The sequence below is a fragment of the Panicum virgatum genome, chromosome 9K (genome assembly GCF_016808335.1).
Source record: "Panicum virgatum strain AP13 chromosome 9K, P.virgatum_v5, whole genome shotgun sequence".
Classification (NCBI taxonomy): domain Eukaryota; kingdom Viridiplantae; phylum Streptophyta; class Magnoliopsida; order Poales; family Poaceae; genus Panicum; species Panicum virgatum.
In genome coordinates, this window is record NC_053144.1 from 58,412,428 (window position 1) to 58,434,685 (window position 22,258).

Sequence of the window (22,258 nt, forward strand, 5' to 3'; positions counted from 1 at the left end):
TGGAGCAATTGGGGAGTAGTGCTGAGCGCATGTGCGCCTCCGCAGTGTGCATGGCTGGACGTTGGTGGGTGGACGTGGATTCCATTTAGATTCAAAAATTTAATCGTATTTTTCTTTCAAACCGTAAATATATTTTAGATTCTGTTTGAAGCATGATGCTATTTGGAATTTATGCAACAAAACAAGATCACATATGTATATATTTTAATTAATTTTATTTTTTCTAAAAAATCAACATTCGAAGTATACTATTGCAACTTTTGAGTATACACATGTTTAACATTTTGTACATACAGTTTCAACATTTTCATATAAAATGTTTAATTAGTTCATAAGAAATATTGTATTAAGTTTGAATGAATATTGAATTCTGTATTTTAAAATATTGATCGTAGCGGTTTAGTGAAAGTGTTACTTGTTGATGCAGTTTAAAAAGGAAAAAAATGAAAGAACATCTACCAGCACCTGCACCTTCCAACTAGTGGCGACGTGCAAGCTTCACATGCTTAGTGCATGTGCTTGCATGAATCAGACAATGGAGCGGGGCATTGGCGCTGTGAGATTTTAATGGGCTGTGCGACACAACGATTTGTATAATGGGTTTTATAGATATATCTGTTATCCAACTTCTGAAAGCGGTATAGGAGCCCCCTGGAGGAGCTGTCCTTCGGTTCTGACGGCAGGAAAAGGCGTGGTTCCATTAGAGGCGTTGCTGAATGCGAATGCTCCAAGTCGGGAAGGGAGCAGCTCGGTGGCGGGCCGGCGGCAACCTCTACGATGGCGAGGCAAGGAGGCTTTTCTGCCTTGCAAAGTGTGGACTGCTGAATGATGTGCGCGCGACACCAAATTCAGACGAGCTTTTTGCAGCTTGTACACATGTCTGCAGGTAATCCGAGGAAGAAAATAAATGTGTAAATGCCAAGTTATGCTGCCTCAACAAGGGAGCACAGCATGAGCCAGAGCTGCTCGCACGGAGCCGTGCCAAACTGGTATATAGCGCATCTGCTCCACCCACCTGCGCGGCTGCGCCTAAGCTGCGCCTGAGCGAGGTGGCACTAAGAGCCAGAGCCTGATTGGTTAGCTTTCAAACTTTTAACATGCCAAATCAAGATATGCCAATAAAATTTGGCCACCACTTGATTCATGTCTAAATTTTGGCATTCCAATATTTATAGCCAAAATCATAGCCACTTTCTTAAAACTTCTTAAACCTTACAAAAGGAAAAAGGAAAAGTATCAATTGTCATGTTCTAGTACTAAACCAAATGAGCACCTAAATTTTTTGCCCATACTTTGGCATACTCTACTTTTGGCATGCCAATATGCTGGCTTGCTATGATTTTGACATGGAAAAAAAATAGAAGTCAACCAATCAGGCTCTAAAAACCTGAGACGTGCTTGCCTGTCATGCTCAATGGGCTGCAGTGGGCCGTTAGCAAGGTAAATCAATGGGGCGTCGCTTCCGCAGAATCACTACCACCGGGTCTACGGCCTGCGGCCATCACTTGTCAGGCGGGTTGCTGGCAGGATGGACGAATGCCAGGACCCGGTCATACTGGGCGTCTGGGGCTGCTTCATCGATTGCTATTGAGGCCTGTTTAGATCTTTACAAGTTTTTGCAAAAAAGCCATAAACGCATTAAAGTGAAATGGAATCTTGCTAATTTGAAGTACTAAATGAAGTCTATTTACAAAACTTTTTGCATGGATGGGCTGTAAATCGCGAGACGATTCTAATGAGCCTACTTAATCCATGATTTGCAACAGTGATGCTACAGTAACCATCCGCTAATTATTGATTAAACATGGATTAATTAGCATCATTAGATTCGTCTCGCGATTTACAACCCATCTATGCAAAAATTTTTACAAATAGACTTCATTTAGTACTTCAAATGCCCTTTTTACATCTTTACACAATTTTGCAAAATGAACTAAACACGCTGTTCTTTTCCCGAAGTTGAGACAACCTATAAGAATTTCCACTGGATCGGGTACTGACAAGACGTGAAGAGGAACAGCCTGGGTCCTGTTTGGTTGGTCTCGCCCTACAAAAAAATTTTATCTGCATGAAACACTAAATAAAGTTTATTTGCAAAAAAAATTTAAGAATGGATGTAATTTTTTGCGACGAATCTAATGACGGTAATTAATTTATGATTGGCTACAGTGATGCTACAGTAACTATCCTCAAATCGCACGGTCGAAGACCTCATTAGATTCGTCTCGTAAAATAGCATAGGTGTTGTGGAGTTAGTTTTACAGACTGACTTTATTTAATACTAGTAATTAACCATCGGACACCCTGCAGCAAGCACATCGCCGCCTGCACCTGCACGCACGCAGACGCAGCATACATGGCGACGCCGCGTCGCGGAAAAGGCCTCCCGACACGCTGTGACCTAGCAAGCTCGGAAACAACGCAACCGAGCTGCTCGCCATCAGAACGGATCCCGAGTCCTGACGACCCCCGCCCCTCCACTCGGCCGCTCAATCCCGGCCAAGCCCGCACATGGAATCCTGGTGTCGCCTCATCGCCAGCTACTAGCGGATCCGTCGAGGATGATGCTCCAGTCCTAGTGCAACTTCAGAGCCGCCGCAGGCCCGGCCGGGTCATCCGCCGGCGCAGCTTAACCGACACAGATCGCCGGTGACCTGGAATCGTGTCCGGACAATAAGCTCGAGCTTTTCGCCACTTCTTTCTTGGTTGTCCTCTAATCAGGCCACGCATGTACGGCGTGGTTGCAACGTCTTGATGCTTCTTTCTCGTCGATCTTAAGTTAAGGCCAGGCGAGATCCACTGGCTACAGTTGAGTACTGACAGACTGGTTGATCAGGCCGGGAGTACAAAACATTAAAACAAACTAACGCTAGCTGATCCACCGAGCTGAATTCATCATGCAGCCCAGTAGCCCACACGTACAGGCACAGGAGCTGCTGCTCGCCGGCTGGCAAACAGCAACGCGCGCTGCAACTGCAAGTGGCCGTGCTCATCAGCAAACCGAGATCGACACCAAGCATTGGCCTAGCACGCACGCACCATCGTCAGCTGCTGCCACACCGCGCCATGAGCTCGCGCCTGCTACTTGGCCACTTGTTTGTTTGTTTGTTTATTTGTTATCCTTCTTTTTTCTCGTACTGGCCGGCCGCGTGGAAGCCCGCGCCGTTGCCATCGCCGTTGTCGTTGTCGTGCACCCCCACCAATGCCAATGTGTAGTAGCATATACTCTACGTACTGGTTGTGTGGTGGATGGATCCACGGTCGCCGAACGTGGCAGGGGGTACTGGCCAAGCTATATATAGGTGCAGTGGCCAGTGGGTGGGGGGCCTCAAAGCGGTCGACGGCCGGCCCATCTCGAGTTGCATCATCCTCTCCAACGTGGTGGCATCAATCTAAGGAGATGCAGACATGCGAAGATCAAAGCATATATATGATCGGAGCAGAGAGCCAGATGGTCTCCAGATGGATGAATGCATGCCGGCCAGCTCGCACGCGCATGTGCACCATCACTCCAGGGGCGTACATGACCGACGGAGTTAAAAGGCTGCAGAGGCGGATCGGAGCGCCTCGACGTGTGGCCATGCCCATGGGATCATCATAGGCGTATATACAGGGGCGGATCCACATGGGGGGCTAGGGGGATTAAGCCTTCCTACCTCCCTAATACTCATGGATACCCCCCTAAGAGCAACTCCAACAAATTGATCTTTCCCTTTCCCTTTTTTTCTTTTATAGGGAAATTCCCCATCACAATTTTAATATTTTAGGGAGAAGTGATCCAGCAGATTGATTTTCCCTTTTTCCCTTTCCTCATCCTATCATGTGGGGTCAACCTGTCATTGTCTTCCTCATTTCCTTTCCCCTTTCCTTGTTGCAACCGCTCGTCCGTCCGCCTGCTCGTCTGCCGGGAGCGAGCTGTAGAGCAGCGCCGGCAGCGCGCTGCAGAGCAGCACCGGACCAGCAGCTGGCTTGCGGCGACACCAACGGCAACAAGCCCAGCTGCAACGCCAAGTGCGACAAGCGATGCCCCAACCAGTGCATTATCCACTGCCCAGGATGCAAGAGCTTCTGCAGTACGCCCACAGAGAGCTTGCTTGCTTTAATTTCTTCTTCACTAGCTAATCGATCGATCGATCACATACAATTTAATTTCTTTTGTGCGACTTCTACCCCGGCGTGTCGTGAGGCGACCCCCGCTTCACCGGCGGCGACGGCAACAACTTCTACTTCCACGGCAAGAGGGACCAGGACTTCTGCATCCTCTCCGACGCCAACCTGCACATCAACGCCCACTTCATCGGCAAGCGCAACCCGAGCATGAGGCGCGACTTCACCTGGATCCAGGCGCTCGGCATCCGCTTCGCCCATCACCGCCTCTACCTGGGCGCCGCCAAGACGGCCAGGTGGAGCAGCGACGTGGACCGCCTGGAGCTGGCCCTGGACGACGAGCCCGTCAGCATCCCCGCCGAGGCCGGCGCGCGCTGGGAGTCGGCCGCCGTGCCGGGGCTGTCGGTGACGCGGACCACCGCGGCCAACGGCGTGTGGGTGCAGCTCGCCGGGGTGCTGGACATCATGGCCAGCGTGGTGCCCATCACGGAGGAGGACTCCATGGGCGGCGGCGGCCTCCATGCTCGTCGGCGGCCATCAGGATGCGGGGGCGGCGGCGGAGGGCGTGGCCCTCGCGGCGCTGGGCGTGGTGCTGCCGGGGGCGCGGCCCTGGCGGCGCTGGGCGCAGGAGGCCGGTCGGGAGGATAGGGAGATGATGGTTTGTTCCCTTTCTATTGGGGATTGGATATGTAATATTAGGGATTGAGAAAAAAATAAAGAGAAAAGGGAGATGGAAAATCAATCTGTTGGAGGAATTTTTTCAACATCAATTCCCTATATTGAGAAAAAATGGAAAAGGAATAGGGGAAAATCAAACTGTTGGAGTTGCTCTAAGCCCCCTTATTATTTGGATGAAACAATGAGAAGGAAGAGGGGAGGAAGAAGAAGAAGAGAAGAGGAGAAAGAAGAAGAAAGTGGACATGATCCCCCTCTATATTTTTAAGCTAGATTCGCCACTGCGTATATATATAATTTTTTAGACACTAGCTTAATTGTTTGCGTCCATGGTATCTTCTTCTTCCTCGTCAAGCTTCCTTGTTGTTATTCCTACCACATGCAGGTGCACCCTTGATTAATTAGCATTTACGTACGTACTTACATTAAGCAGCAGGTAGTGGATGTACCTGTCAGTGACAAGTTTTCTACGGAGGCTCTGAACTTGAACTGCCTGTGTTCACTCTGGAAATTTACTTTGGAGCTACAGCTTCTCATCTGTATGTACATGTAGCAGAATAGTTCAGAGAAAAACTATCTACACATGTAAACCGCAGCCTTTTTCAGCTTTCAGAAGCTTATTAGCAGCTAGCCGTACGTGAGCCATAGAAAAAGGCTAGTACATCGCGGGGGCAAATTGAGGAGGGGTGTGTTTATATTCTTGGAAATGTAGGAGAAAAAGTCACATCGGACATTGTAGCACACTATAGCACTTTTCGTTTGTTTGTGATAAATATTATCCTACCATAACCTAACTAACCTCAAAAGATTCGTCTCGCAACGTACATCAAAACTATGCAATTAGTTTTTTTATTTACCTATATTTAGTACTCTATGTCTGAGTCATTTGCTATATTTAATGTTTCGATGTGATTTCGATGTGATGGAAAGTTTGTAAAGTTTGTGAGATCTAAACACACCCGTGGACAAAAGTTACTGCATGCACGGCCAGAAAACAACTACTCCTACTACTCTAGCACTCATCCATATACAAGGGCCATCAGCTGTCGTCCGCAGTGTAGATATAGGGGGTGTTTTGGAACAAAATTTTTTTCAGAAGTCCCTATCACATCAAAAGAAATCTTACTATTTTACAGTATTAAATAAAATATGTTTATAAATGTTTTTTGACAGCTGAGTGCTTTTTTGCGAGACGAATCTAATGAGCCTAATTAATGCATAATTTGCTACAGTGATGCTACAGTGACCGTTCGCTAATCATAGATTAATATACCTCATTAGATTCGTCTCCCAGTTTAGTCCCAAAATTCTGCAGTTAGTTTTATAATTAACATTTATTTAATATTTCTAAATAATAAAAAGTCTCATGGACTTTTTTTTAAGTCACTGGAACAAACAGGGCCATAGCTGTGAAACAAAGCGATGCGGTGCAGCATGGATCTCTGTCTGCTGCTTGCTGCCCGGGGCCCGTCCTGGCAGCTTTTCTAAGGCCTCCTCCAGCGGCAAGAGCCAGCTGCTGGCTCATGCCGGAGGAGAGAGAATCGCCACAGTATTCCACAGCTGGTTGGATTCCGTGCGCTAAGAGAGGGAGGTGCCTCGGGATTCGGGAACGCTCCGAGCTAAGCGCTCTGCGGCGCGACTGGCTCTCCTTTTCGCACTGTTCACTGAATAAAAAAATCTGTGAGCTAGCGTATGAGTCGATCGTTGGACGAGGCCTAAACCCCATCTGATGATGATCACCCCGGCGTTGTTTAGTGGGATCGGAACGGCGCGCGCGCACACTCCCTCTGCCCTTTTCTTCCCGCCAGCTCACTTCTCAGGTCTTACAGCTAGCTCCCAGCCGGGCCCTGTCCCTACCGTGTGCTCCGCAGCTCCTCGCGCGAGCAGTCTCCTCCGCTCCGATCCCCCGCGCGGCGGTCCAGTCAAACCTACCACCGTGATCCATCGATCCCTCTCCAGATTCCAGCGTGGCAGCGCAGTGCAGTCCAGTTCCGGTGCCGAGTCACCGGCCGCCTCGTCCGGCCCGGGCATGTGGACGGGAGTTACAGTTGTCCACGTTGCGGCCGCGCAGGGGTGGCATGCAGATGCAGTGGGTGGCCGTCCGGGCGGAGGCCACAGGCCGGGGGGACGGCCGGTGAGGGCGAGACGAGGAGAGGAGATTCTCGCGGGCGGGGGAGCATGTGCCCCGCCCACCACCCGGCCCCCGGCCCCTGCGGGCGTGCGGCGTGCGCGCCGCGGCGGAGACGGGCGGCCGGATTCCCGCGATCCCGCCCATCCTTGGCGCGCCCCCCGCCCGGCCATTGCGGCTCGCGGCTCGGTCGTCGTCCGTCGCCGCGCGCCGCCGCCGGTGTGGCTTGTGAGAGAGGCGAGGAGAGCCCGCGATGAGCCAATGACGCGTCAGTGCGTCACGGTACTCGCGTAGTACGCCACGTGGGCTGTGGATCTGGTCTGCTCGTGCGGTCTGCGGTCTGCGGTCTGCAGTCTGCGCTGGCAACTGGCGAGCATGCGACGCGACGCTGGTGTTGCTGCGCTGATGTCGGGGGCCGCCGCCAGCGGACGTGATGGGGTATTGGTGTTTGGGACTCCGGGTGCAGGCAGGCAGGCATGGTCTACGACCCAGGGAGACCGGAGACTTGCTATTTTTAGGAGGCCATCCCCTAGGTCCCCGATTTCTCTGAACTCTACGAGTTGTTTTTGGGTTCCTGATTGCCTACGCTCCCCCACCTACTCGGTCAGAGTAATGCCACTGACCAGTGAGCGCATCGGGAAGCGTAAACAGATGGATCACTAGCAAATTGGCAATGGCCATGTATGGATACTCTAACTTGGTTAGAAATTAGGCCAGTCTCAGCGAGAGTGTCATCGACACAGTTACCTAGACTGGAATCTTAAAACTGTGCCAGTATAGTGTCATGGTGATGATATTCCTCTCACATTTCATGACACTGCTCTCTTCTCTCTCCTCATACTATTGGTACATATTAGTAAATTTAATGTCCATGACACTCTTATGACGCTCCCACTGAGATTGTCCTTAGAGTTAGTTTCTAACTCTATACTAACCCTGAACTAAATCTAACCAAAGTGGTGTTTGGATACAAGGGTTAGAGTTGGATTAAAGGCACTTTTTCAATCATTTGCTCCTTTAAATGCTCTTTCTAGCTGGATCTCTTGTGGCCATCTCTTGTGTGGCCTCCTGCCACTCACAAATGTCACAAACAAATCATCTTCACAAATGAAGTAAGAAAAACATGATGTAGCGAAAATGGCCTCTCATGCCATATTTCAATATAATATTTTGGCGATTGATGACACACACAACACTTGGACTAATATATGTGTTAAGATGATCATTATCAGGTTTATAGGTCCAAGGGATGAAAAGATACAAAACCCCGAAGAAATCAGGTCGAAAGGACCAAGACAGAGGTAATTTTGCACTCACCGGTTAAACCGGCGTGAGGCAAATTACACTCACCGGTGCAATGGGCTCAAAAAAGACTCAGTTAGCAGAGTGCACCGGATGAACCGACGATGAAGATATTGAATACGTCGGTGCAATGGCAGAAGAAGACCAAGGAAAATGCATACATCGGTTGAACCGATGATGCACCGGTCAATTACGTCGGTGTAATTGTCCAGAGAGTTGGTTTTTCAGTTGATCAGAGGACAACTATGTTCACCGGTTGAACCGACGCTACATCGGTTAATTGCCCGTACAAGTAACGGCTAGTATTTCAGTCGGGCAGATTACATTCACCGGTTGAACCGACGATGGCTATTGGCGGGGGGAGCGTCGGATTAACCGGTGTTAGGTACTTTTCAGGCAGCTTTTCTCCAACAGCTATATTTGCTTGTGCTGCCTATATATACCCCCATGACCGGTTGTCACATATGGTTGGAAGTCTCAAGAGCTGAAGCAAGTGCTGCCCAAGCAAAGATCCATCACCAACCATCCTAGAAAAGCTTAGTGTCATATCTAGCTTGTGAGAAGCTTTGAGAGAGTGCTTTGTGCACTTGTATAGGCTTAGTTCTTGAGAGAGCTAGCTTAACAGAAGTCTTGCCGAGGCAAGCAAAGCATTCCCGTCAACGACCCTCCGACTTGGTGTGGAGCGGTGCCAACACTTTGTACGGGGGAAGATGAGACCCCCTCCTTGGTGGAGAAGCTCCGTAGTGGATATCGGCCGGGTGACCGAGAGAGACGGTGGCGGTGCACGAGACTCGGTGTATTGTGGGCACTTGCCTTTGCTTGCCGGTGCACCTTGGTGGCCTAGTGCAAGACGGTGATCAGAAGAGCCTCGGTGTCCCGTGGACGTAGGTGTTTGAGCCGAACCACGTTACATGACCATGTCTACTCGGGAGTTTGCATCCCTCTTGCCCTTACCACTTTACTTACCGTATTACATTTCCGCATTTACTCTATCTTGCGTGCCTTTACTTTTCTAGTTAGTTTGGTTAGGATTGGCTATAGGTTGTAAGTCTTTTGGGGTAAGTAGAGAGTAGCATAGATAAACCTTGATAATAACTAACATGTGTAGGACGTGTTAGGTTTATCTTATGCAAATAGTTTGAGCCCTAGGTTAGAAAGCGAATTAGCGACCCTATTCACCCCCTCCTCCTCTAGGGTCGGACACCCCGGTGATCCTTACACATGATAAAAACTAAATTGTCCATACAAATGAGATGTCTCACTCAAACATACAAGTCCTCAGTTATGACAAAAAAAAATTGCACTCCATAAACACAAAGCATGAGCTAACTCATCACGGAACTTGTTCATGTTTGTATCTTCAACAAGAGGTTTCATCTTCTGGACATCCGGATTCAGAATCACTAGGCATTGGCATATAATTTTCATCCGCATCACAGGCACCAAATTCTCTATCTGCAATTCTGCTCTCTCGAATGAAATTATGAAGAGTCATACAAGTAATAATAATTCTAGCTTGCTTGTCCTCTAGAAAGCTTGACTAGTTGGTTCTTAACCTGCAGGCGGCTATACACTAACCCCCTTCTAGCAAGCAAGCCATCAACAACGGCTTGGTACCCTTCACCAGTCATTAGTGTACCCTTCACTACGGAGCGCGCGCGGCGACGACCAGATGGCGCGGCGGGGCGAGTTTCGGGCGGCGCGGCGCGGCCAGGGCCGTGCGGAGCGGCGAGGTCCGGGCGGCGTAGCAAGGAGAGGGTGGCGGGCGGGGAGGGGCGGCGTGGGGAGGGAGTGGTAGGGTGGGGCGGCGAGGCGACTCTGGCGGCAGCACCCCTGACTCGCGCACCCCCCTCGCGTGGATGGGAGAAGACGGGACGAACCGGCCACAGCGGCACAATGAGATCCAGGGAGAAAAAAAACGTAGGACGCACAACTCTAACCCAAATAAGCACTTCTTGAGGGAGATAGTTTTTTGGGGGTGAGTTAGATGCATCTACCCACTCTAATCCACCCTGTTTAGATATTTTTGAGTTAGATGAGTTCAATCTAACCCAAACTAATTCTAACCCATGGATACAAACAGAGCCAGTAGCTGATCAGATGGATAAAGGGAGATTCACATGTACGTACAATGCCACGGTGGCAATGGCATCCACCCAGCAGCTACAGCTGCAGAGGTGGCGACAGAAAAATGGCTTCAGGCCGATCGACCACATGCGCTGCGCTAGGTGCTGATGACAGTCTGAATCAGCCAACGTAGGAGTACGCGGTAGCGCCTCCCCGCGTTGCGTCCAAAACCGTATCTTTCTGATAGTACGATGTAACTCGATCATCTTTGCTCTGTAAAACAGCTGCTGTGACCTGCCGATCAGTCGGTGCCATTTTATTCGATTCGGCACTAGCCTGAGAAAAGAAATTAGAGATGCCCATCTGAGCAACGGCATATCTGCATGATCCCTTGGACAAATTGTCGGCTCTCTTGACTGTGCCTTTTAAGTTTTTTTTTTTGGAGGAGGAGGGAGGGGGGGTCAATTTGTTTTGCCAAAAGGATCGGAAGGAATAGGTGCCGATCTTGCATGCCCTGAAAACAAACCTGTAAAGGAAAGCAGCCGATTGTTTTTTCCTCACGAGGAAATAAATCTTCAGTGCGTGCAACCGTGTCGCGTTTCGACATGCACCGTATATTTATACCCCCCGTGGACAGTACACATACATGTCCTTGAGGTATCTGCGCGCTCACGTGAGGCGTGCCTGGCAGGCTCCAATCCGTGCATTTGCGAGGCTCCCGTATGCCGCCAACCGGGCAGCTCAGATCAGCTCCCCGTGCGTACCTGGCCAGGCTCCAGGCTGGTAAGGCAATGCCCCCTGCAGCGTTGGCTACGGCGCTACGCCGCGCCGTCCATCTACCCCCTGCACCGGCACTGGACGTACGTACATGCGCGCGTTGCCAAATGGGGCACCATCCGAGGAGCCAATAACCAACGACGACGGCGCTGCCTCGCTGGCCAGATCGCGCCAGAGCCTGCGTGCCTAGTTCACGAGAAAAGCGAGGGAGGAACGGGGCCGCCGGCACGCGCGGGGTGCGCAGCCGCGCAGGGTACGACGGCGGCGGCGACGGATCCGTCGTCGATCGGCCGAGGCCCCCCGCGCTTACGTGCGATCTAGGAGGGCTTTTTCCGGGACCGCGCTGCCCGCAGCCTACACCGCCGGGCCGGCCCCGCGTTGGCGTCACCCGCCGGAAATGCCCCCCCCCCCCCCCCCCCCCCCCCCTCGATCTGCTTTTGCGCTGCCTTTGCCAGGCCATGCCTCCTCGGCCGCGAGCTCAATAGCTGATGCGAGATCCCGTCCGGCCTATAGCTAGTACTCCCAGTCTTGGGTCGCGTCTGGGCCACCTCCCGGCAGTCTGCCCACGGCGATTGCCGCGGCGTGCGCCGCTGGGCGCTGGGTGCTCTTCGTGACGGACGCACATTCAGCTAAAGTGCCACGGACAAACCGAACGAAATGCTGGATCTGATCTGCCGAAACGAAATGAACTTTGACGTCTCGCGGGGAACGCGCGCTAGCTGACACGGCCGGTCGAGAGTGCTCGGGATCTCTCTCGGAGTAAAAGGCCAGCGGCCAGCTCCCTTCTCGGTTTGAAAACATATTATGGCCTTTGCCTTTGCCTGGACCTGGACTCCTGGAGTGTGTATCGGGTGGTAAAGGGCCGTTAAATTTAGTCTAGATAATTCAAGAATCAGACTCTAAAAGAGTCGGATTCTAATCCTATACAGTTTTGAGCTAAAAAAATTAAAAGACCAAGTTGGACCGTGAAGTGACCACTAAGCCATGTCCTATTACCACCCGTATGTGTACGTCAGCGCGAGCGTAGTAGCTGTACGCTGCTAGCACCTACGTACATATAAAGCCTGCGATGCGCGCGTATATACATACACGAGCAGCCGGACACAGCGGTGCGGATCTCATACTCTGTGGTCACGGCCGTACATACTCCTCCTGGTCGGGCGTGTCAGTCTCGTCGTGTTCTCCTGCCAAGGAACGACCATCAGACCCTCACGTGCGTTCCTCCCTCCGCTACCGATAAGATGTGTCTTTCTGGTGTACTCCCCACCCCCTCTTTAAAATACGCGTCGAGCGCTTTGAAGACTACCAGTGTATACAGAGTATAATAATACTCCTATAATTACGAAGTAATATAAAAGGAAACGGAAAGGATTCCTTTTCAGAAGGGCTCGCTGGATCAACGCGAATTGTATAACCGGGCAAGGGGGGGTGAAAAATGAAATGGTAGGCGAGGAAAGCGGGGAATGGAGGGAGGGAAGGGAAGGGAAAGGCGTCAGCACGTTGCGTGATTAAAGGCAGGCTCTGCAGCTGCGAGGCCAGCTGTTCCCCCACCCGCTCTTACAGCTCGCCCCCCTCGCTCGTCGCCGATCCGGTCTGGCTCGGCTGGCCACTAGCCCCATCTGTTTCTGTCTCCGACCCGGCAGCCTGCACCGTAAACAAATGGGTGGCTTCGCGTAAATTTGCAGTGCACTCTGTTCAGTGTGGCCGTGTGGGAGTAGCATGTTGCACTGCGCGGAATTAGGTCATGTTTAGATCTTTTTCCGTAAACGCAAAAAAACCATCACATCGAATATTTAGACACATACATAGAGTACTAAATGAAATCTATTTATAAAATTTTTTACATAGATGGTCTGGCTCGGCTGGCCACTAGCCCCATCTGTTCCTGTCTCCGACCCGGCAGCCTGCACCGTAAACAAATGGGTGGCTTCGCGTAATTTTGCAGTGCACTCTGTTCAGTGTGGCCGTGTGGGAGTAGCATGTTGCACTGCGCGGAATTAGGTCATGTTTAGATCTTTATCCGTAAACAAAAAAAACCATCACATCGAATATTTAGACACATGCATGGAGTACTAAATGAAGTCTATTTACAAATTTTTTTGCATAAATGGGTTGTAAATCGCGAGACGAATCTAATGAGCCTACTTAATCCATGATTTGCAACAGTGGTGCTACAGTAACTATCCGCTAATTATTAATTAATCATGAATTAATTAGCATCATTAGATTCGTCTCGCGATTTACAATCCGTCTGTGAAAAAAATTTGTAAGTAGACTTCACTTAGTACTTCAAATTAGCAAAATTCTAACGAAAAAAATTTTGCGTCCAAACACGGCCTTACTCGCTACACAAGTAAAAAAAAAAGGGCGTGGTTAAACTTTTATGGAGTAAGAAGACGACATGCAGGCCTTATTTCTGTTACAGTTCCAGACTTGCAGAGCTGCAGGGAGAGAGAGAGAGACCCCAGGGCGCCGGGGGCAGAGGCCAATTGTTGCCAGGCTAGAGGACCAGGCGGCAGACTAGGAGTAGCCCTCCGCTCCTGTTTCCGTTATCCGCCGGCCCAACCACCACTCCCTCCCTCCCTCCCCCGGAATTATAAACTCCGGTCGATAACTCGATATAAAACCCCCCCGCACCCCCGCACCTCGCCCCGTCGCCTCTCCTGCGTTTGCATCCCCATTCCCCCCTCGCGCACATCCCGTCGTCGAGCTCCGATCCGCTCGAGGAAGCAGCAGCGCGCGGCCGGCCCGGCAATGACGATGATGGCGCCGCAGCCGCATCCCCTGTCGCTGGCGCAGCCGGCGGCGCCGCCGCCGGCGGCGTTCGGGGACACCACGCTGACCAAGGTGTTCGTGGGCGGGCTGGCGTGGGAGACCCACAAGGACACGCTCCGCGAGCACTTCGAGCGCTTCGGCGACATCCTCGAGGCCGTCATCATCTCCGACAAGCTCACCGGCCGCTCCAAGGGCTACGGCTTCGTCAGTGCCCCCCTCATCCACCCTCCCTCCCTCTCTATAGCCCGCTCGCCTGTCGTGCATTGCCGCATGGAGTCGGTGGCGTTCTTCTTCTGAGTTCTGAAACCTGGCTGCACGCACGGATACGACAGGTGACGTTCAAGGAGGCGGACGCGGCGAAGAAGGCGTGCGAGGACGCCACCCCCGTCATCAACGGCCGCCGCGCCAACTGCAACCTGGCGTCCCTCGGCGCCAAGCCGCGGGCCCAGCCGCCGCACCTCCTCCGCCCCTTGCCGCCGGCCACCCCGGCGCCGCACGCGCACGCGCACGCGCACGCGCCCGCGCCCGCGCTCCCGTCCCCGCACCAGCCCGCGCCAGGTACGCTGCCGCTGCGGCTCCTGTCACTGCTGGCTAATCACTGCCGGTTTTAACGTGGGTACTGACAAGGGATCACATGCGTTTTGGCTGGCGCGAATTCCACCTGGGTGCAGCCATCGCGGTGGGGTCCAGGGGCGTCTCGCCGGTGCCGTGGTACTACCACCCCTCCACCACGCCGCCGCCGCCGGCCGCGCACTACGCCCACGGCGCGCACCAGCAGTACCACGGCGTGCTCCCGTTCTACCCCGCCGCCAACACCTACGGGTACGTTCCCGCACCCCCCCCCCCCCGCTCCTTGCTCCAAATTCCAATCCCCCCGCGCGCGACGAGAGAGAGAGAGAGAGATGAGTTTACGATCCGGCGTGCACGCGCCTCGAGCGCCGCGAATTGTCTGCGCGCCGCGCGAGGCTACGAGGATTTCGTGTCCGGCGACCCGCGCGCAGCCAGGTGCCGGCTGGAACGGGATGGCACGCGGCGGCCGAGAGGCAGGAGGGGGCGGCGGGGACCGGACGACCGGTAGCGTGGGCGCGCACACACATGGCGAGGCAGTGGCAGCGGGCCGCGGTCCGGAGCGAGCGCCGCGACGGGGCACGGGGCGCGGGCACAGGCTGGACCTGTGGGCCGTCGGACCGCGCGCCCGGCCGGGACAGCTGCTGCCTCGTCGTGCTCGCACGTGCCCACGTGCCGGCCCGCACGGCGGCAGGGAAAGGAGGGGCAGATTAATAATGCTACTGGCCATGTGTTAGGCCAAAGGACTCAGCTCAGGACCCTAGTTGAACGCTTTAAACAGTTAATTAAACTAGTAGATTAGTACTACCAGACAATGGATCTGTCGTTTTTTTTCTGACATGTTTTACCGGGTTAAACTACTTGCCATCGGTACTGATCGATGTGTGGTTCTGGGCGACGCGTTTCTGTTCAGGTACTCGCCGAACTACGTCGCTGACCTGAGCTACAACGCGGTAAATGACCTGATCTCTCTCAGTCCCCCCCCCCCCCCCCCCCCGCGCGCTGCACCGTTTAGTAACAATTATTACTGCCTGATTGGTGGGCAAAGTGCTAATCGCAATGTTATTTCGAGTGCAGAAGCTAGGCCAGGCGGGGGCCGCCGGCACGGCAGGGTCCTACCTGCAGGGGCACTTCGCGTACCCGGCGGCGGCGCAGGGCGGCATGGTGGCGCCCAACGCCATGATGCCGGTGTACCCGTTCTACCACTACCAGTACCACGGCTCTCAGGGTCTGAGCGTCCCCGCGGCGCACTTCTTCCCGCCGGCCTCCGCGGCCGCCGTCGCCACCGTCCCGGCGGCCATCATCTCCAAGCCCACCGTCATGGCGCCTCCTCCCAAAGGTAGCAAGCATCACCCAAATCAAATCAAAGAACCGTGCCAAGTTGGCATGTGCGGCCGATCGGGCATCACGGCCGTCGCATGTGCGCGGCGCCATGACGCTCCCCTGCCGTGCCAAGTTGGCCTGGCAGGCACGCGCCACGCAGCCAGCCTTGAGATGGATCTCGTCCTGTCCAGCTGTGAGCTGATGGCCCCGGCCGCATCTTTTTGTACTGTGTGTGTACCCGCAGTGGAGCAGGTGACGGGTTGCAGCTGAAGGCGCACGCACGCGCGGCGATGATGGCTGGGCTGGCGACGGTGAGCGGCGGCGCAATGGAAGAAGGGGGAAGGAGGCCGAAGGTGTTCTGGTGGGTTTAACAAAGCTGCTGCACGTGATGGGTTTAACAAGGCCGACGCATTGCATTCGTTCAAATCCCTCTGTCTCTAACTCTCGTCGTGTGGGGGAGCGCGACCACCGGCGAGGAAGACCCCCCCCCCCCCCCCCCCCAAAAAAAAACAAAAAAAACTGTAACAAATGATTCGATTCGTCTCTCGTTTACCACCGTATTTTTCCAATGGTAAACCCGTTACCAGTGTCTGTAGTAGTCCGATCGCTGCAGGGGGCAGTGAACCTCGATCAATAATAATGATGTCACAATCTTTCGTCGTCACGCTTTTGTCGGTTCTTGTGTGCTTGAGAAGAACCGTTTAATCGCAAATCGCGTCGCTGATTCAGCTCGCTGCTCGTATAGTTCTGTAGAGTTGTAACGACAGCACAGCGTAGACACAGATTTTGCAACGGTGATGCTACAGGATGCAAGTGGCTAGATTGAACAGAAATGATAGAATCTTTTTCTTATTCATTGAGACTACAAATTATTATTCATACGCTACAACAATTCCAAATGTCAGCAGGTATACGCGACAGCAGGACGTTTACAGATTCTATAGGAGTTGCAGACCTGTTAGTTGAACTTTTGTGCTTTCTTAACGAATTGAAGGCTCAGGGCAGGAACCAGGATGGCATCAGTCCATAGAAAACTGACTGAAATATAGAATGACAGGTTCGCGCAGTCTCAACTCATTCGCCATTTGCCGAGTTGGATCGACAGCAGATCACCAACCTGGAAATGAGCTTGAGCATTCCAAATACAGATAGGACCAAAATCAGAACATAAAAGCCTGAATCCTTGTAGAGTTGTACTACCTTTATGTCCTTCAAACATATACATAAACCAACAACTTTTAATTAGCACTATATCGGTAAAAACAATGTATTTTGACATGCTTTATCAGCGAACAAGATGAAAAGCGCAAATACACGGACATCTCTTCGGGCAGCTTCGGTTGGAACAAAACTCATGCGTCCAAACATGCAGCATCTGACAGGGTTCATAGCACCATTCCTGTGAGTCTACTGTACGCCCAAACTTTTATAACGATTGAAATGATAAAAACAAACCCAACAGAAGAATTTCTTCATGCAACAACTATACTGACTGACGACAGCTATACTGTTGGATGTAATCTTGAACCAACAACATACACTCGATATTGGCAGTCATTTGATAAGGCAAACTACAACATAGCAAGAGAATACACCAACAGTCACACTAGTTGAGCTTAAATTCAGTGTCATAATATATTAGGAGGTCCTGGAGCAAAGTTTGGTACAGGCAGTCTTCAGAGCAAAAGATATGGAACTTACAATAGCAGACGAATAGAAGAGGACAATTTCCAAGAACTAAACGTATTAACCAATTCTGGCAGTGTGAGCCACAGTTCTCTAACACAAAAAAATTATATTCTATCCATCATCACCATTAGCAAAACAAAATGCCTCCCAGATGCCAAGGGAACACTGCAGGTATTATTGGACTTCTATCCTCAATGTCCAATCACTGAGGCGCCAAAGGGCGTAGGATTTGTTGCGACCGCCCCAATGTAGTTCCCCATCATATATTAGCTCTGGGCACTGACCGGACAAAGAAAGGATGGCCATATTTACTGTCTTCTAGGGTGCTCACGGCTTGTTGCTGCGTTTTTTGGACTCACTGTAAAGAATAACGCCTATGACTGTGAGAGTGTAACCGAGCATTCCTGTTATAGACACAGGATTCCTGAATATCATAATTGAGACGACAACTGCCACAGCACCCTTTGCATTGCCGAGAACCTGGAGAGACATGGATGTCAAATCTCTTTTAAACCATAATTTAAGGCAAACTATAATGGACATTATAGCATGTGGTAAATAATCAATCTAGAGCAATATGATGATTTATACATCTAAAAGATGAGTAGAAAGCTTTACTTGTTTCACATAGGTCTTATCTGTAGGACACTAAGGTACATATGTTACTTCTTTAAAATGGATTTTCAGAAGTGCAGTGGATCTCCAAAAAAATTAAGACCAATAACATTCAGTTCAGAAAGATCACTAAATAATTCATTTTCCAAATATTTTTCAGTAAAAGACACTAAAAGCATTAACTATTAGTGCAGCAAACCTATACTGTAGCCAATTACAAACCATGTATAGTTTAGAGTCAATGTTAAGTACTTCTAGCTATATACTTGTACAAGACAAAAACAATGTATTTCTAGCTCAGTAAAAACGGCAAATTACAGGGGTTGAAAAAGGCTGAATATTACTCGACGCTTGGGATGTAAGTACATTCTTAGTACCATTCCCCAACAAATCTAAGAGTAATCCACATGTAAATAGCATGGATAAAAATTAAGATGTGTCAATGTGGATAAAAATTAAGATGTGTCAATGTGGATAAAAATTAAAGATGTGTCAATGTTGATAAAAATTAAGATGTGTCAATGTTGATAAAAATTAAGATGTGTCAATGTGGCTCGTGAGTGATGCAGGATCATGGATAATTTGTTGCAACTTCATTTTTAAACCCTAAAACTTTCAGCGAGAAAAAGCCAAATTCAAACAACATCTCGCATGCAACTAAACCCTTTTTAACTTCTGCAGGAAAGATGAATTGATGAGTAATAAAACATTTCGTACCTGTAGAGTCAGTGCACTAGTATGCTTGGTCACCAAGAAATTGGTCAGATTAACAAAATATGCCAAGCAGGAATTGAACAATAGCAACCAAACAATCGTGAAATCCTTTTTAGCCAGCTGAATTGTAACGCCAACAACATTGTCCTCCATAAAGATAGTTGCAGGAAGCAAGAGAATAACAGCTATTGGAGCCATGTACAATAACAAATTCATAGAATTAAGCTTCTCCCTGCACGATATCAGCAAAAAGAATCGCTGAGAACCAATGTGCAAAATGAAACTAGTATATGAATACAAAACAATGAGTACAAAATAGCGAATTCATAAAAAAAAGGGAAAAATGGAATTACCCCTCAGAAGACAGAAGAATTCCTTGCAAAACTGTCTTTAACGCCCTTGCTGCAGTGGCTCCTATGCACATGATGAATCCAAACAGATGAAAGCTTGGCTCGCCCTGGAAGTTCAATTTGTATGCTCCATATTAGTTAACATCAAAAAATTAGGTCCAACAACAGCTTTACTTCGTACATACTAACATGCATAAGTGATCCATACAAAGCTCTAGAATATCCACTTGATCCACTTTTTGAGATATATATACTTGTTGTGAGAAACATATGCATCCTAAAAGCTTTCTGATAGCAACTTCTATACTGAGATGCTTGCTAGCTACATGTTAACACAAGATTCCCCGCAATCTTATTATAGGTAAGTGCCTCGAGTCGTCATAGGAGGCTTTGCTAATCTAGTATGTAGTATTGCACAAAGTAGCTATAACACAACATATAACACAAAAGAATAAACTTAACAATGACACTATTAACGACAAGGTTCAGGTTCCACGAATATTAAAGCATGAATATTTCACAATTCCAATTCCACAGCTGCCCTGTAGTATTTCCTGAGGGAACAAATATTCAAAATGATCTGCTGATAAAGCTCGGTCAGCTGGATTATTTTCCAGCTGATCACAAAAATAGTGAACAGCTGTTATGAAAGTTGATCACTTGGCCCTAAATAGCCAGCGCCTGAGATACATATAATCTACAGGCATCACCACACGCAATGAATGGTTTCTATCTGATATCCCAAAATCCTATTCCCAACGAAGGGAACACCATCCAATATTCCAATGAACTGAGGCTAGATGCTTGCCATTTTACCCCAATTATAGTTAGAAGACAGATCCACCTCTCGCCACCAGCTCGATCCCACTCTTACCGAGTTCCGAGCCAGGAAAACCAGAATTCCCCTCCAGATCCAACCCCAACTCCGATAGATCTACCGAGCCGAGAGAGAAGGAGGCGGAGCAGGCGGTAACTTACGCCGCTGGCGATGATGACTCCGGTGACGACGGGCACGAGGGTGAGGTAGGTGACCCACGACTCGCGCTTGACGATCATGATGTACGCGAAGACGGCGGTGAAGAAGGGCGTGGTGGCGCCGACGGCCTGGTTGAAGGAGACGGGTAGGTACCGCAGCGAGACGTTCCCCGACACGACGGAGCCGCAGAAGACGAGGCTGAGCGCGGCGATCTTGGCGAGCTGGACGCGGGAGCGCACGAGCTGCATGGGCACGACGCGGAGCCAGGCGATGGCGGCGTAGGAGAGCAGGGCGCAGGCGGACATGTGGCACATGGTGAGGAAGATTGGGTACTTGAAGCCGTAGCTGCTGAGGAGGTACTTGTTGAGCAGGAGCACGCCGATGTTGGAGGAGTACCAGGCGGTGACGAGCCCCACCGTGAAGAGGCGCCCGGTCCCCGCCGCGGCCCCCGTGCCGCCGGGGGACGGCGCGGCGCCGCCCTTCGCCGTCATGGCGGTCCCTCGGTCGTCGCCGCCGCCGGCGAAGGCAGCACCCCGGCGCGCGCGCAGGGGGGGAGATCTGGGGGAAGGGAGGGAGGAGGTGGGAATGCGTGCGGGGGTCGTTGGGTTGGGTCGGGTCGCGGTTGAATTGGTGGTGGGTTTGGGCTTGGGGCGAGGCGGAGGCGTCCGCGTGAGCCTGCGTTTATGGGAAGAGCCGGGGAGGAGACTCCGTCGGTGGGTGGACGGAGCTCTGCTCGCAGGGGAAGGAGAGATCTTTTCCGGCTTCTCTTTCTGCTGCGCTGTTCGCTCGCGTGTTATGTAGGCTGGTTTTCTTTTCATATTGTTTGGCACCTCGGCGTTTAGGGGGTGTGTGGGGGGGGGGGGGGGGGGGGGGGGTCAAACTGGATATGCATCATTTTATCCTTGGTGCATCGAGCTGCCTTGCTATAGGCGATATCTACCGGCCTATAGATAGTTGGGTTGGATACAAATTCACCTCCAGATCTTTAAATTTGTACCGTCGGAGAAGCTTGAGCTTTACCGAATTAATTGATCAAGAGTTCAGGAAAAACGTATCACTATGTATGTCAAAAGTTACGAAGTACTTAATAATTTGTTCGAAAGTTACGGACTAATGATAAAAAAACATGCAGCGGTTGAATGAGTTTCTCAATTATTGTTTTGTTTGCATACGTTTATCTATGATATAATTTATGGACACATAAGTTTAAATGGCTACAGCGAAAGGGTTACAGCAAGTTAGTAGTTATAAGATCCTCGATAGCATTTCAGGTTCTGAGTTTGACTTCCCGTGAAAGTAAATATTTAAGGATTTAAAGGCTCTATGCTTTCATAGGTTGGCGACAATCACTGCGTTCGGCTGGTCTCCAGCCTCCAGCCTCTACAGTATTTCTCTCTCACATCACTCCAGCTCCAGCCTCCAGCCACCAGTCAAGTAACAGTATTTTTATCTCACATCACTCCAGCTCCAGCTTCCAGCTCCAGTCTGCCGAACACGGTGAATCCCATCAACAACAACAAGACGCGGGTGGTGATTTCGTCAATTTTGAGACAAAACAAAACACAAATCAGCCTCTTAAATCTAACACCGGTAGCCTTCCAACGATCATGACTCCTAACTCCTAACTACCACCCCACAAGATCGATAGGTGCGTTTGGTCCGAAAAGTTCGGCAGGGAGGCGCAAATCGGCAACGACTAGTATCGCTCGTTCGGCAGCCGAGCATGACAGCACCGGCCGCTCAGAAAACCCAACCCAACTCCGCAGCCCGCTGATCGGGTCTCTCCCGCGAGCACAAAATGATATAATGGCTACAGCCGGTGCGGCGGCTACGTCTACGCTCCGCTCAGCACCCGCAGGCGCCGAGCACGAGCGAGAGTGATTGCCTGCCTGCCTAATTCAGACCCGGTCGCGCGGTCCGGTGTGTACGTGCTCTCTCGCTCATCTTCATCCAGCGAGAGCGGAGCAACGCGCCAAAACTTTTGCTCGGCCTGGTGATGACTCGCAGGGAGCAAAGAGACAGGACGCCGCGCCGGGTGCGTACCCGACCCGGCAACGGCCAGGTGACGGTGTGCCGCGACGTCTCGGTCACTCGATTTGCGCGTGGCAGCCCAGCCATCTGGTCATTTGGAGGAGGAAGCCAGGGAAGCAATGAGCATGCGAGTTAACACTCAACCGCGACGTGTCTGAGCCT

At 51.0% G+C, this 22,258-nt stretch overlaps 2 protein-coding genes and 1 pseudogene across 2 annotated transcripts; 2 read left to right on the forward strand and 1 right to left on the reverse strand.

Moving 5' to 3' along the window:
- Positions 1-4,158: 4,158 nt before the first annotated feature.
- LOC120648179 lies at positions 4,159-4,845 on the forward strand (annotated as a pseudogene).
- An 8,814-nt stretch (positions 4,846-13,659) lies between these two features.
- LOC120652748 (probable RNA-binding protein ARP1) lies at positions 13,660-16,385 on the forward strand. Its single transcript, XM_039930659.1, has 6 exons — positions 13,660-14,035; positions 14,164-14,389; positions 14,503-14,653; positions 15,312-15,351; positions 15,476-15,737; positions 15,966-16,385. Exons 1-6 carry the CDS (start codon positions 13,811-13,813, stop codon positions 15,989-15,991), a joined length of 930 nt encoding a protein of 309 aa, XP_039786593.1. The 5' UTR covers positions 13,660-13,810; the 3' UTR covers positions 15,992-16,385.
- Positions 16,386-17,331: 946 nt separating this feature from the next.
- LOC120652746 (probable sugar phosphate/phosphate translocator At3g11320) lies at positions 17,332-20,837 on the reverse strand. Its single transcript, XM_039930657.1, has 4 exons — positions 20,068-20,837; positions 19,093-19,196; positions 18,743-18,971; positions 17,332-17,890 (listed from the first exon to the last, which is right to left on the reverse strand). The coding sequence occupies exons 1-4, from the start codon at positions 20,554-20,556 to the stop codon at positions 17,738-17,740; spliced, it is 975 nt and encodes a 324-aa protein (XP_039786591.1). The 5' UTR covers positions 20,557-20,837; the 3' UTR covers positions 17,332-17,737.
- Positions 20,838-22,258: the final 1,421 nt, after the last annotated feature.